Genomic DNA, 16,118 nt, shown 5'->3' with positions numbered 1-16,118 from the left:
AGCAAAGCAGGTGAGCATTTATTCAGTCTCCATTAAGGCCTATTTTAGGTCCACTGTTCATTAGGAGTTTTACATGCCATTAAAGGCATGCGCTTAATTAATACGGGAGTGGGCCCGCGGGGACTCACGTTGCGTCCCTGAGTGTGGCTCTCTGGGAGGCAGTCGCAGCGGTACGGGCGGAGGCCGGTGTCACAGCGGTCCGCGTGGCCGTGACAGTCACACCTGCGAACAGAGAACAGGGTCAGAGACGACATCATCACCCGGCCCCCCCCCGCACTGCTGCCCCCAAGGGAGCCGGGAGACTGGGTGCTCTCCTCCTCTCTCCGTCTCTCTGTCTCTCTCTCTCTCTCTCTCTCTGTGTGCCAGAGTAATAGGACTTCCCATTCAACATTTATAAATGCCACTGGAAATATCAACTCAGTGTTGTAATGTACAACAGCGAACCTGACAGGTCTCCATCAGACAGAACACGCGGCTGTAGGTCACTGTTTTAATTATTCATCTTAACATTCAAACGTTGCCCCCCCCCGCCTTTGTCACATGGGCGTAATCTCATATGAGCAGCGGTATGTTTAAAGCCTTGCTCCTAGACAGTGCGGTCATTAAAACACACTGCCTTTCAGGTAAAGAAAAAGTTGGGGGAAAGGTCGGGGAAAGGGGGGGGGGGAGGGGGTTGTTCTGCCAATGTGCTTTTGGGTCATTCTCGTGCGACCGCAGAACAGACACTAACACTCCTGGACAGGTTGGCACCCTGTCGCAATATCTCAAAGGCAGAATTTACACCCATTTCAGACCTGTACACACACACATCAACTCACAGCCACACAGGCGTCTGAACTCCCAGAGGGGGAATGCAGACCCGTTTGCTGCTTCCTTTGTCTGGCCGTCATGGTTCTCAGCGCAGACAAGGATGAGAGTGAGGGAGACAGAAAGACAGAGAAAATGAAAGGAGGGGACGTTATATTATACTTCTGTACTGCTTCTTTCATTTTAAATCACCTTATTCTAGTTTGTAATTTTTACTATTTTTCTTATAAAATTGAGACACTATTTGAAAGAGAGTGGGAAGGATGGTTGGTCTTAAATGTTCACATCCTTGAAATGCTTCAGCAAAACTAAGTAACTGCTGTCATGCTAACAAATCCAGTGTGACTACTTGAGTCTTGGAGAGATGGAGAGAGAGAGCGAGAGAGAGAGGGGAAAAAGACAGAGCTAGCAGGAGAGAGACCTCCAGACTGAGAGAACCTCTGAAAATACGGCAGGATGATGAGATTTCACAGTCTCTAAATCTCCATTCCTCTCCAACATTAGAACTAAAGCTTAATTAAAGCAGCTTAGTCCTCAACCCATGAAGAGAGAGAATGACTTTATTTCTTGGTGCATAATGTCATAATTACCATAGTCATAAGAGTAGTGACTGTTTAATGAAGGGATGTACACACTGTACGACAAGATGTTTCTGGAAGGGTAATGGAAAAAAAAAAAAAAACCTCGAAATGCCTGCCAAAGAGATGGAGGGAAAAAAAGGTACAAATTGAGCCCCTACAGCCTGCATAAAAAGAATACATTAGCGACGAGTTTAGTTTCCTTCACACAGTAAAATACGCCGCTGTGTTTTCCAATGCTCCCAGTATCAATTACACAGGGATAATCAGTGCACTAAATGCTGAATTATTCAGAGTGACTAATAACAGACATGTCACAAGAGCCAGGTTGCTGAATAGATCTTAAGAATGTAGACTTTCTATTTTTAATATGTACCAGGCCCAAAGCTACACTTCCCCGAACACGCATATTTGCTTACTATAAAAGGGTGAACAAGAGCATATGTTAAAATCAATTTCTTTCAACACAACTAAATGTATCAGATTGACTGAACCATTTAAACACACACTCCCTTAGCATCCTCATATACATACAGCCTGAACAATGTTGCAGTATTAATGTAGCTCTATAATTTTGCTCAGTCATAAACAGTTACACTCATGAGTGAAATATTCTGAAATGAATGGGATTTGCCCGCTGCATATGCATTTCATGAACAAAGTCAAAGCTTTAGAAGGCACTGCAAAGGAAGTTCCAACCGAAAAATCAAACCAGGAGAGAGAGTGTGGTTGTATCTATCAGCTATCATTACTACTACTCTCTCTTTCCTGTGGTAGATGAGCTGAGTCCAGTCTGCATGCTTTGGCTCTCACCTGCCGCTGACGGTGACCTCGTCCACTCCGTAGTACCTGTGCCGGAGGTGCACGCCGGGCTGGCGGGTGTGGTACTGGCCCCGCAGGTGCACCCTCACCTGGGAGGCCCTCACAAACTCCTGCAGGGCCGGGGTGTTGTAGAAGTCGTTGTAGCCGCGGCGCAGGTTGGGCTCTGGAGTGAGCACGCTGAAGGTCACGTTCCCACGAGAGTAAGGGACACCACTGCACCGGAAAAGGAAAAAGATCATCGGGGAGACTGACTGCTTTCCACAGATATATGTAGCATTATAGGTTCTGTCACTGTGGGAGCTGAATGCAGGCCGAGCTGCGGCGTTCCGGACGTGACTGCTTCTCCACTGTCTGTATTGTTGAGCCACGTTTGAAAAAATTAGAAATGATTGCTTTGGAATTGTCCTACTTTAACCCCAGAAGAGTGCTTCTGTTACTTGACAATTTAGGCCCGTAATAAAGCTAATGCTAGTCTATATGTTATGTTAGCATTATATATTATGTTAGCACTGCTGATGCCAGCTAACAGGAACCATGGCTGTTAACAATGTCCTCACGCTCCCTGCCAGGCACAGGCCAACTGGATGAGAGCAAGAGGCATCGATTTCTTTAAAAATATGACAAGCAACATATCGTTTAAAAGCAGAAAGGCAACGGCTCAGTCTCCTCTGATTGGCTATGCCTGGTAGGCAGGAACAAATTTACAAGAAATAATCTTAAAATACACTGGAGGAGTGACTAGCACTGAAGGGTTTTCTGAAATCACAAACTTCTGCATCAGTATGTATTTGTAAGGAAAATCAATACCCATCAGTTCCAGCAGGTCAAAGGAAAGTCTACATGCAGTGTTTCTGCCACGGCCTGGTTGATCACTGCTGGGACAGCGTGCGTGAGGAGTGTCCTCGGTTGCCCCACAGCCCTCTTCACTTGTGAGGGCAGCTGCTGTCTCTCCTGCATTATTCAATCTCGGCCCCCAAAAAGACACAGCTCTTCTCCCCTAATACCGACAGACTTATCCAGGCCAGGCCAAGTGTAATCGCTGCTTTTCCCCTGTGCCACCGTGACGTTTCAGATCACGCTCTGTGAAGCCTTCATGTCCCCGCTGAGGTAAACTACTGTTTTCACTGTTTAAATATTGAAACGTTCACCGCTAAACACCTGAACTGCTTAAAAACACCAGCAAGCCACTGTGACTGTGCAAATAGAGGGAATGAGACCAAATGTTTTGATATACAGTATCACTCATCACTGCCAATTCACAGGTGTGTGTGTGGAAATGAATACAACAATGAAAAGCCACAATATAAACACAATGCCAGGAAAGGCCAGCTGAACTGCAAAGAGGAGCAGAGGAACAGCTACGCTTTACGTGACATGGCAATAAAGAGGGAGGTTTTACAGGCAAAGTGTATTTACATGGAGAAGATGGGTAAGAACATAGCAACATCTCTGCACTGTGACATCTCTGCACTTTTTATGTCTTGACGCGAAAACAGCTCCTTTGAATTACTCCTTAAAGACTGAGAGGAGGACCCTTCAGACGGCAGCTGAGACCAGAGCAGGGTGAGAAAGCGCTTTGTAAAACAGACCACAGAAAAACTTCTCCCCATAGCTGCCTCAGCTCTGCTCAGAGCTCTGGCATCCTCCCTTAACCCAGCGATTCATGCAAATAGCAAAACACACACGCAGTAGGCAAGCTTTATAACTTCTGTAAGCGCACCTGGGACAGAACAACAGGCAGGAGAGACCTGGTCCCTGTTGCCATGGAGGTGTTTCTACGACAGGTAGAGGTATGGTGAGGTAAGGGATACCTGGGAAACTGCAGGCAGTTGACAGAGTCTGGCTCCTCCAAAGGGCCGTTATCCGGCATCCCAAAGACGCTGCAGTTCCTGGCCAGGTACTGCCAGTCTTTCCACTCAGAGCTGCTGCTCGTTCTCCTCTGAATCCTCACCGCTTCAGGCTGCGGGCTGAGGAACTGCAGAATAACATAGAAAACCTGCAAAGGAAGCGTGGAAATTGATAGAGGGAAAATATGCATGAAATACTAAACAGCAATGGATTATCTATTATCTGCACGGCTACAGTCAACGCTCCACTGACTCCTCCAGCACCTCTCTGCTGTGAAGAGGAGCCTAAAACCCCCCCACTCCCCGCACCACCCCCATCGCTGCACACATTCACTGCCATCTAATTCCAAGGGTTTGTAAAACAGGTCACCGCTTTGACGAACCACACACTTCAAAAGCCGGGACTCCCAGTTTTATCTGGTGAATTGAACTCCGTTGAGAGGAAGTACCGTGGCCATGTGGTCTGAAATCCACCCCTCTCACAGCCGAAAACCCCCTCTCTGCCACCTAAGCCTCATGGGCCGATTTCACAACTTACAAACAGAGGGTGGAAAAAAAAAACTTCTTGTCTTCTTTGGTGTGCTCAGCTGAGACTAAGATGAAGCTACTGTTTCACACCACTCTGACGAAAGATTATCCCTCCACACACACAGGTGCAGGGAGACAGATACAACCCAAACGCTCTCAGTCACACTTACGCAAAACTTCTGCAATGTGATATTTTAAACCATCTGATATGCGTGCATTTAGGTGCTTTAGCTCATACATCTGGAACATAATGAGAATGAGTATGTGCATGTATATGAATATGGGTCTGTATAGGTATATGTACATGTATATATGTATATACAGAAAGATACTGGTTACAGTCAAATTTCAGGTTTGACAGAACACTCAGATGAGGCTTTATCTGAGTGTTGCTGAAGACAGAGTCCTATACTCTGAAAATGCCTGATGTGGATTTTGATATTTTCATATTTTGACTTTGATTTTGATATTTTTTTTTTCCAATTCAGAAAACATGTACTGAGGGCAAATTATAATACTATAAACAACCCAATGCAGAAAATGACAGGGGGTGGACGTGTGTAAACAGCATTCATCGGAAGAAAGAATTCACCTACTGCAGCTAGAATATAACATCCTGTCTGAGATACGCACGGAATAATCAGAAATTTTTTAAAATGTATATTTGATCTGGAACAGCAGGGATCAGCCCCACTCTTGGCTGAAGATTTTTTGGCAGGGGTAAAGTTGGAATAAATACTGTACTAAATGTCCCACTCAGATGTGCAGTCCTGGCACTTAAACTCAAGGCACTTGTGAAAGTTTTATGAAAGCATTTTACCTCTTTAGAAAAGATACATATTTTTATGTTCATTTTACAGTAGTGAGTAGCAGTAGGTAGCAGACACAGACATATTGAAGGGGTTTCTTTTCTCTGTAAGTGGTATTAAAATGGGTTTATTTAGAAATGCCAAGTCATTCAAACGTGGAGTTTGATGGAATCAGCATTTCTGTACTGCTGTTACCATATTAAAATGTCCTGAAGCATTCAAACTTTTTAATGCAGCCTCTCAGCCTTCTTTCTCAAATAATGAACTCAACATGGCATCCAATACAAATTTAATCAGATGTTATTTAAACCATTAAAGTCTAGATTCCACTTGTAAATTTTCATAATACAGCCCCATTTGATAGCATATTCTCTTCACATATATTTGTTTCCATATCACTGTCACTTTTCTTAGAAACTACCCTATCACTAGTATCTGGTTGTTCTAATTCATCCACTTAGACAAGGGTAAAACAGCAGTGATTTATCAGGATTCAGACCTAGAATGCTCTGTCACATGTTTGCTTGTACTTAACCATCAGGTTTGCAGAGTTACCTGGTACTCTCCATTCTCCAGGTCAAAGGTAATGGTGACACCCCTGTCCTGCTGATCCTTGCTGGAGAAGACCCTGGAGATCCAGCTGGTGCCGATGTCATTGTCGTTGATGTAATGCAGCGAGTGGGCGTCCAGGTTGAGCCTCAGGACTTGGTTGTTGGTGGTGTCCTCCGCATCATTGGGAATGCAGTACCTCTCCACAAGGGGGTGCACTCTGGGGTGGCTGGGGGGGCAGCGGCACTCCGACTGGGCGTGGAGGTGAGGGAAGGTGCCGGAAAACACCTCCACGATCTCTCTGCAGAACAACAAGAATTACAAAGAAAAGGACATCAGAACAGAATGATGTCATCATCACTTTGCATACAAGGTGGGCAGATACAAAGACACCATTACTTGTGTAACGTCAGTCCTACCTGTCAACTAAATTATATTTGTTTATCATAAGAGACACCAAACCAAGCCTGAGACATGTTCATAACAACATCAGTTTAAATATCAAGTTGATCTGACTAATCTATATGCCACTGAAACATCTCTCAACACACCTTCAATCACTAATGCAAAGGCAAACCCTAATTTCGACGAATAAAGCTCCAACCCACCTGTTTGTTAAAGTCATCGGATAAAATCTGAAATCCTGCATCCTTCCGATGAACTGATTCGACCCTGCAAAAGACACATCAATGGCGTTTACCGAGGACAGTCTGCACGATCCATAGGGACTACTGGATTAGCTTATCAGTTCCTTTATTCCGACAGAAGAGACACTGGCTGCAGGTGTTGGCCTACTGCACTTACTTATAGTTTCCTGTCACCTGTAATGCATCTGCCTCAAAGCCTCAACAGCAGAGCAGGGAACTTAAACAGTGACAGTCTGTACAGACGGATAGATAAGGTTCCCTCCACACTGAAGACATAAGCTCTTCTGGCTTTTAATGAAACTACAGAATCATAGACCAGCCGTACATAGGCGTGCTAGGACTTTTAAGGCTTTTTCCTGGCTTTGGGTGTATATTCACACCATGCAATCCGAGATAAAGTATCATTATGTCTTGTACATTGAAACCCTGAAAACTTACGATGGTTGATAAGTGCTGTACAGCTTTAGATGCCACAAACAGCTATTTGTTTCGAGTTGGATCAGTTTCTCGTTGCAGACTAACGGACTGAGCCCCCGGGAACAACACAAGAGGAGCTGTTCCATATCTCTGCAGAGAGAAAACGCTAAATGGGGAAGAGTGGGTGTGTGTGTGCGTGTGTGTGTGTGTGTGTGTGTGTGTGTGTGTGTGTGTGTTTTTAGCGGAGCTTGCTTTAGCCCAGAACACTTCTGCATGGATCTGCAGCTCCCTGAGCTGGAAGATCTCACGACAACTGCCAAGCTATTTCTCAATGTTTGGGCGAGCGAGACATCAAAACCAGAAAATTCAGAGCCCTAGGCTTTGGATGGGGGCTCTTTTGCATGTTAATAGGATTACGCTGACTGAAACTTTTATTGTTACCGTGATGATATGGCCTGATTTTTGCAGTTAAAAGAAAAAGTTTCTCTGTCATTTCACTCTTATTTCCTCAACAGCAGAACTACAGTAGCACTGTATCAAACAGTGAAGCTGAGGCTTAGGGACCAAACTCTCCCTGAATGCACTGAATTTGGTAGGAAGGACTAACAGGATAGAATTGATTCCATTAGACTTTGCCTTCAGCTGAGGATATTCTTTCTATAGTTTTTACAAAGGTACTACAGACATAACATCACAGGGAAACAGGAGAAAGTATACACAAGATTGATTGGTCATGCTTAATTTTCCATTCGAAAAAGTTTTTAGCAACCGTTATAAAACGCAGTGCAAGCAGTGATGCCTGTGGTGATACCTGTGGTAAATGGAGGCAATTTGTCAAAACAGCCATGTGGCACATGGTCCAGATGAAAAAGCTTACTATTGGCATATGTCAAATAGTCTGTACACGTAGAGAGTAAATATTCAGCATTTTACAGTTCAGTAGAGTCTGGACACTGGACACTCTTTAGGATGCTAAAAAGTAGAAGAGGGCCAATGGCACGCTGATATTACTCCATGTGTAACTATGTACCATGTACCATTTTCAGTGGCATCTGTTCATGCAGATTCCTTTCTCTAAGATGGAATGGGGTTTTCCATTTTCCAAAGACAGAAGGAAATTAGCAGTGCTAATTAATCACTCCACCTTAACTGAGTTTTCTGCTGTTGTTTAATTACCGTGTGCAGGTTACGAGCTAAAAGCGATCAATCTGAAACTCGGCATTCTCGGAACGTTGCAGTTCGAAAAAATACCCGATCAGTACTACTGATTTAACTGTGCTGTGTACAAATGAAGCCCTGCATCACTAATCAGGGCAATATACTCTGAGAGGGTGAACACAAAGCAGGATATATCCAAGAGGAAATTAATTGATGTTATAATTATTTTTCCTTGTGATTTATTGCAGCTCGTTTAAACTCACGCGCAGACGCACGTCTTTTGTTTGCTGGGCATTACTGAAATCCCACAGTGTCTCAGGGTGTCGTGGGATTATTATTTGTGACCATATGGTCACCATTGACCTCAATGAATATTCTCTGCGATTATCAACTGCTGGCTTCCCTGCGCTTGTTTGCACTGCAAAATGTTTATTTCTCATGATAAACTGAATAAGTCAGAGATGTATAAGAACTCCATTGATGTTTTCTCAGAAAATTATTTTTTATCTTGTGACTCCTTTAATTTTGCATTCATTCAATATCTCGTACATGGTAGGACATCTGATCATTATTTACCAAATAGATGCATTATTAGTATTAGTATTAGTATTAGCAGGCATCGTAGAAATAACTATAGTTATTACTAATTATTTTTTAAAGAGTATTGTTAGTATTAAATAGAATGAATTAATTCATGATTAAAATGCTAACATTATCTGAAAAGCAGTAGCTGCCCATCCTACCATTGTAGCCCTGACCGATGCGCACGGTGGCACCGGTTTGAGCGTCTGCTACGGGTCCCGCCAGCGCCTGCGTGTCGAAGGCCGTGTCGTCCTCCTCCAGCCCGTTCAGGAAGAGGCTGGCGCTCGTGCTGTGCACCTGCAGGACAGAGAGGCAGTCAGCAACATCGCCCACCCTGCATCCCCACGCATCGGCCACCCTGCATCCCCACGCATCGGCCACCCTGAATCCCCACTGCATCGGTCACCCTGCATCCCCACTGCATCGGCCACCCTGCATCCCCACACCTCACCCACCCTGCATCCCCACGCATCGGCCACCCTGCATCCCCACACCTCACCCACCCTGCATCCCCACGCATCGCCCACCCTGCATCCCCACGCATCGGCCACCCTGCATCCCCACTGCATCGGCCACCCTGAATCCCCACTGCATCGTCCACCCTGCATCCCCACACCTCACCCACCCTGCATCCCCACTGCATCGTCCACCCTGCATCCCCACACATCACCCACCCTGCATCCCCACGCATCGGCCACCCTGCATCCCCACGCATCGGCCACCCTGCATCCCCACGCATCGGCCACCCTGCATCCCCACACATCACCCACCCTGCATCCCCACGCATCGGCCACCCTGCATCCCCACGCATCGGCCACCCTGCATCCCCACGCATCGGCCACCCTGCATCCCCACACATCACCCACCCTGCATCCCCACTGCATCGGCCACCCTGCATCCCCACTGCATCGGCCACCCTGCATCCCCACTGCATCGGCCACCCTGCATCCCCACGCATCGCCCACCCTGCATCCCCACGCATCGCCCACCCTGCATCCCCACGCATCGCCCACCCTGCATCCCCACGCATCGGCCACCCTGCATCCCCACGCATCGGCCACCCTGCATCCCCACGCATCGGCCACCCTGCATCCCCACTGCATCGGCCACCCTGCATCCCCACACCTCACCCACCCTGCATCCCCACTGCATCGGCCACCCTGCATCCCCACGCATCGGCCACCCTGCATCCCCACTGCATCGGCCACCCTGCATCCCCACTGCATCGGCCACCCTGCATCCCCACACCTCACCCACCCTGCATCCCCACTGCATCGGCCACCCTGCATCCCCACACATCACCCACCCTGCATCCCCACGCATCGGCCACCCTGCATCCCCACACATCACCCACCCTGCATCCCCACGCATCGGCCACCCTGCATCCCCACGCATCGGCCACCCTGCATCCCCACGCATCGGCCACCCTGCATCCCCACACATCACCCACCCTGCATCCCCACTGCATCGGCCACCCTGCATCCCCACTGCATCGGCCACCCTGCATCCCCACTGCATCGGCCACCCTGCATCCCCACGCATCGCCCACCCTGCATCCCCACGCATCGCCCACCCTGCATCCCCACGCATCGGCCACCCTGCATCCCCACGCATCGGCCACCCTGCATCCCCACGCATCGGCCACCCTGCATCCCCACGCATCGGCCACCCTGCATCCCCACGCATCGGCCACCCTGCATCCCCACTGCATCGGCCACCCTGCATCCCCACTGCATCGGCCACCCTGCATCCCCACTGCATCGGCCACCCTGCATCCCCACTGCATCGGCCACCCTGCATCCCCACACCTCACCCACCCTGCATCCCCACTGCATCGGCCACCCTGCATCCCCACGCATCGGCCACCCTGCATCCCCACTGCATCGGCCACCCTGAATCCCCACTGCATCGTCCACCCTGCATCCCCACACATCGCCCACCCTGCATCCCCACTGCATCGGCCACCCTGCATCCCCACACATCGCCCACCCTGCATCCCCACGCATCGGCCACCCTGCATCCCCACACCTCACCCACCCTGCATCCCCACTGCATCATCCACCCTGCATCCCCACACCTCACCCACCCTGCATCCCCACGCATCACCCACCCTGCATCCCCACGCATCACCCACCCTGCATCCCCACGCATCGGCCACCCTGCATCCCCACGCATCGGCCACCCTGCATCCCCACGCATCGGCCACCCTGCATCCCCACGCATCGGCCACCCTGCATCCCCACGCATCGCCCACCCTGCATCCCCACGCATCGGCCACCCTGCATCCCCACTGCATCACCCACCCTGCATCCCCACGCATCGGCCACCCTGCATCCCCACGCATCGGCCACCCTGCATCCCCACGCATCGGCCACCCTGCATCCCCACTGCATCGGCCACCCTGCATCCCCACACCTCACCCACCCTGCATCCCCACACATCGCCCACCCTGCATCCCCACACATTGCCCACCCTGCATCTGACACTACTGCTCATTCAGTTTCAACATATGCGCTTCTGCCGTCTTGTGCTGGAATCCACTCTGGATAAGAGGATCTGCTCAGTGTAATGTAATGTAATGTAATGCAATGTAATGTAATGTAATGTAATGCAATGTAATGCAATGCAATGATCCAATATTTAATTTTGTCTTTAAAAAGCAAATTTTTGGTTCCTATCCAGTTGCAGGGGTATGAATAATTATGGAGGTCACCCTCTCTGACATGTGGTTCTGTAATTAACCAGCTTTAATGACAGAAACAAAGGGATCTCACCTCAAACACAAGCAGATCTTTCTCACACTTCTGTGTCATAACCAAATAGCCAAATCTGCTCTCTTCGCAGAACAAACCAAATTTCATAGCGATCTGCCAAACGAGGCACAAGGTCTGCAATGACTTATTTATGGAAACCTAGACTTCCTCTCCTTGCAAATTTACATTGGCAGATGCTGAGGTTTAATTGATTCTGGCTTAAAGTCAACCTTAGCAGAGCGTATTTTATCTTACTCTGTTTTTGACTTAAAACAAATGCATGAAAAAGCATAAGTATTATTATGTTTAAAGAGCATTAATACAGTTGGCCTGGTCTCAGATGTAAAGCTCCAAAGCACATTCACAGGGCTGAAAAAACGTCAGCGTGCAGCCTGCTTGCAGCCACTCTCTCTGCTGCGCAGCGCTTTGCACAGATAAAGTCCCTCTGACACATCGGCATTCCTATGTTCCACCACAGCCCGCCTTTAAAAGTTAAAAGGTGCACGGAAATAAGTCTACCAAAAATTCCCTTTGGATGAAGGCAACAGGAGACAACTGTCTGCCTGGAGGATACTTAAGCCCGAGACTTTCATGACGGCTGATTGAAGACCGAGGAGACCATCCTCGGAATCTCTAACCAGCCAATGGCTCGCTGCATGAGATCTGAGGCTGCGTCAGGATGATGTAAATGAATTCTGAAGCGCTTCATCCTATTTAGTTCCCGTTTAGGCCTTTGAAATAGGTCCGGCGCTCCATTGTCAGTTTTCGGAAGTGTTTTTTCTCTCTCTCTCTCGCCTTCTCTCTCTCTCTCTCTCTCTCCTTCCATCTACTGTCGTGGCAGCATCTTTAAAGAAAGCGCTCTCTTTTTTTTTTTTGTGGGCACCACCAGGATTCTCGATTCTCGTCCTCTCTTGCCACAGTCTGCTTGGGAGAGACACACAGTCTGAAGGGCTCTATAGCACCTCAGAGAAACACTCAAATCAAATCAAGAGGCCACAATGTTTGCCCCGCTGAAAAACAGACCGAGACAGGATTTTCAATTGCACTTCTGGGCCTTGTTCACTGCAAATAATTCTGCAAGTTGACGAAAAAAGTATAAAACAAATTTTCACTTGACCTTCCCATACATGTGTTATCATTGCCAGTGCTAAGGGCTTGCCAAGTCATAAGTTTACCACACCGTGGAGAAGCAAAATAAAACTTATTCATCCAAGTTCAATATTATGAAATTCAGACATGCATTTTGTTTGTAGTTTTTAATTTTATAAGTGTATTTTTTCTTCTTTCATGACATTTGATTTCAAAAATTTATTACAATTCAAGATTTGAATTGAACTATAACTTTTGCAACATGCTTTGGCTTACAGGCACTGTAACTGGGATATTTAGAGCATATGGAAGTTCACTGCAGTTAAAAGAAAATACTACCTATTTCAAAGGGTATGACAGAAGTCAAACTATCCAAATGCAAACACTATGGAGTAAGAAAATAAATTAAGAATACGTCAAACAAGCACTTAATGCAATGGCACAGATGTGAAAGGCTGATCAGACAGCCAATGTGTGGGAAAGATCACCTGTGTAACACATAGCCTGTTGAAACCAGGCAAGTGAACAGTGTTTTTCAAAAAGACCACATTAACACCTGGCTACTCTCCCCGGAAAGCTTTTAGGACCTCACAGCGCTGAAATGTTAACATTTTTAAAGGCCTTCTCAGCTTTCAAATAGGTGAAAGTGCTCTGTTGATCTGTGGAAGTATTTCTAGAACACTCCGCTGGCAGAACTGGGTGTTCTCGGCTGCTTCTGCAGCAGAGTCTGCCTGGGACTCCTGTCTCACCCTGCTGAAGCACCTCTGGCCGCCTCACCTGAGGCTCACTCCCTCATCCTGACAGGCTCCTGCAGAGAGCTGTGCGAGTGTCAGACCACCTGCACACATTGTATTTCAGTGAAATCAAAAGACTCATCACTTTATGCAAGTGTGTATGACTGTCTGTAGAAAAAAACATGCGTATGGATTATGGTTTATAATGTTCCAGACTTCTACAGTGCAGTCACTGATGTCAGTGTGGTCCGTGTAAAACCATCAGTCATCACTTCACCCCAACGTCCTACTCCAGGTGTCGTTCTCTTCATAAAAGCAGTGTGTCAGTTCTCTTCAGTGTTTTTTTTTCTTGATATTTAACTCAACTTCAGCAATAACTACAATCGCTTTGTTTAAAAAAAAAAAAAACCAAATGTACAAATAAAATGAATTGTTCTGATGTGCAGTATATAAATGTATTCACTGAAGTCTTGAACGAACTTTCATTCACAAAGATCTGCAAACTACTTTGAATAGGTTGTCATGGGACCCCACTGGCAGATTTGGCAGGTATGAGGACTCACACAAAACATGATGTCATGCAACAGCCCAAAAGCTGTATTTACAGTTTTTTCCCCCATATCCTAACCCCACAACATCACACCAAGTGCTGAGTCTGAAATCAAACTGCTTGACATTCAGAGAGAAGTTCCATATGGGTGCACAGGTACTGTCTTAACCTGGATGTCGAAGCTGTGGGCAGCACCTGTCACTAATGTCCTGATGGCGTCCTGCTCACAAACCGCCTGTACGGACACCCGCCATTCCTTCGCACTGATTAAACATGTTATGTTACGCTCAGTTTTGTCAAGGTGCTGTGACTCATGGTCTCCCACACTGTGGCCTGTGGTTGACAGATTGTGATTGGCTGTCACGTCTTGCCAGATTAGAAATTCCTGTGAGCGAGTAACAGTACACAGCCGGACTGTAGCCTCCAACACACTGGTGTCATGAAGGTGCCGTTCTCTTCATAAAAGGGGGAATCAGTCTGCTTCTGTGCTCTTTCTTCTGAGGTTCTCATGATTTGAAGTTGATCAGGTCAACTGTCAACTGATATTATTATTATGTATATTCTTATATCTGTTTACATTAAAATGTTATAATTATATATAATTATAATATAGTACAAATGTCAGAGTCTATAATATCTTACAACTTATAGCAGAAAATCCAATTTAATTCACGATTTCAACTTCAGAAAAATGTATCATTTATTTATCTTTTATTTTTATTTTTTAAATGCATCATTACCACATTATTTTCTGTCATGAGTATGTAGTCTTGGAGACAGAAAGTCATACAAGAAGAACTAGTGTTTTCAAATACAGACATCCATCTATCTGTCTATTTCTGTGCATATGTATGTATGTATGTATCTGTCTAGCTCATAGCAGCAGCAGAAACACAGAGCACGCAAAACTAACAGCACAAGTAGGACAAAGTCAACAGAAGATATCAATTAACACAACACCACTTGATGAAATTAAGAGCACGCCTTTTTTTCCCCGCTTTAAGCACAAAGCCATGCCCCTCTGGACCTGGCCTAGAGAAAGACAGCCCAGAGAAAGGGGGCCTCGCTCTCTGCCCTGGAGCAGGAACAACGCCGCTGCCCTGAGTGACAAATCATTCCATGATAAAACACTTTCCATTTCAGTGCCAGAGGAGCTGTCAGGGCCCTGGAAATATTCCACTAAGGACGAGGGTATCAGCAGAAGCAATCCGCTTTTAACTGCGCAGCTGAAACCTGCGGGAGCCGGGCCCTCTATCTGTACAGACACACACTGAATGTATTATTTATGGCCCTCGGCCAGCCTCTCGGTGACTGACTCTTATCATTTAAATGAAGCAAAATGTTTACCTATTTGTAATTTGTTACATTATCATGTGTTCCACAATACATTGGGCCAATCCCACTGACATATGAAATATAACTGTCTGAAAGTTGCTCCCCGGTATTAATGCGGATGTCGGGCCAGGCGCCTCCCTTTTCACCGTCTCTCTCCCTCTCTCTCTCCGGCGAAGACCTGATGAACAGCCAATTTCCCTTTATCACATTAACACAGCCATGAGGGAAACACATTTATTCTACTCAAGTACACTAAAGATACAATTACCAATCTAACATATACATGCTTTATATCAGCCACGTTTCTCCCGGTATGAGCACGGCAACAATATATTAACACTAGCATGACAGTTTATTTAAGAAAGGAAAATTGTCTCTGTGGAGAGGGACAGAAGTTGAAAATGTATGGGCAAGGCTGCGTGTCAGTACTTTAATAAAGGCAATAACTCTTTACAGACTTTTCTTTAAGCAGGAAGCATATCCAGGGATTTTTTTTTTTTATTTTTTACAGTATGACTGAAACGAGCTAAAAATCATTTCTGCTAACAAGCTGTGATGCGCCATGCAGTTTTTTTTTTTTTTTACCTCAACACCCTCTCTTTTTTATTTCTATATAGCTACAGAGGATTAGTGAAAAATGTTAACCCTCATTAAAACAAGCACCTTCCCCATAACAATTTCAAGGTCCTACACAAGCCTCAGCAAAGCCCTGGGATGATTAAAACATTGCGTGAAAATTTACAAGTGCAAAACGTCCTAATGGATTTAATTGCCATTGATGCCATTAATCACGCGGGCGTGGTGGTGAGCAGGTTAGAAAGAGCAGGCTCCCGTTTCACCGCTGAAACGAGCAGGCCGGTGCTCCATTTAAAACCTTCCCCCTTGTCCCCCTTGCACATCAGGCTGTGAAAGT

General features: G+C 46.5%; 1 protein-coding gene across 1 annotated transcript in view; it reads right to left on the bottom strand.

Moving 5' to 3' along the window:
- Positions 1 to 16,118, bottom strand: part of ush2a (Usher syndrome 2A (autosomal recessive, mild)) — a 205,404-nt gene that overhangs the window by 177,957 nt on the left and 11,329 nt on the right. Inside the window, exons 3-8 of the mRNA XM_036542709.1 lie at positions 8,906 to 9,041; positions 6,549 to 6,612; positions 5,947 to 6,241; positions 4,019 to 4,203; positions 2,199 to 2,420; positions 129 to 222 (exon numbers count right to left, since the gene is read on the bottom strand). Coding sequence (XP_036398602.1) covers positions 129 to 222; positions 2,199 to 2,420; positions 4,019 to 4,203; positions 5,947 to 6,241; positions 6,549 to 6,612; positions 8,906 to 9,041 — 996 coding nt within the window. The remainder of the gene's footprint in view (positions 1 to 128; positions 223 to 2,198; positions 2,421 to 4,018; positions 4,204 to 5,946; positions 6,242 to 6,548; positions 6,613 to 8,905; positions 9,042 to 16,118) is intronic.

Source organism: Megalops cyprinoides, chromosome 12, assembly GCF_013368585.1.
Source record: "Megalops cyprinoides isolate fMegCyp1 chromosome 12, fMegCyp1.pri, whole genome shotgun sequence".
Taxonomy (NCBI): domain Eukaryota; kingdom Metazoa; phylum Chordata; class Actinopteri; order Elopiformes; family Megalopidae; genus Megalops; species Megalops cyprinoides.
The sequence above is the reverse complement of the archived record's forward strand: the minus strand, read 5'-3'. Positions and strand labels throughout refer to the sequence as shown.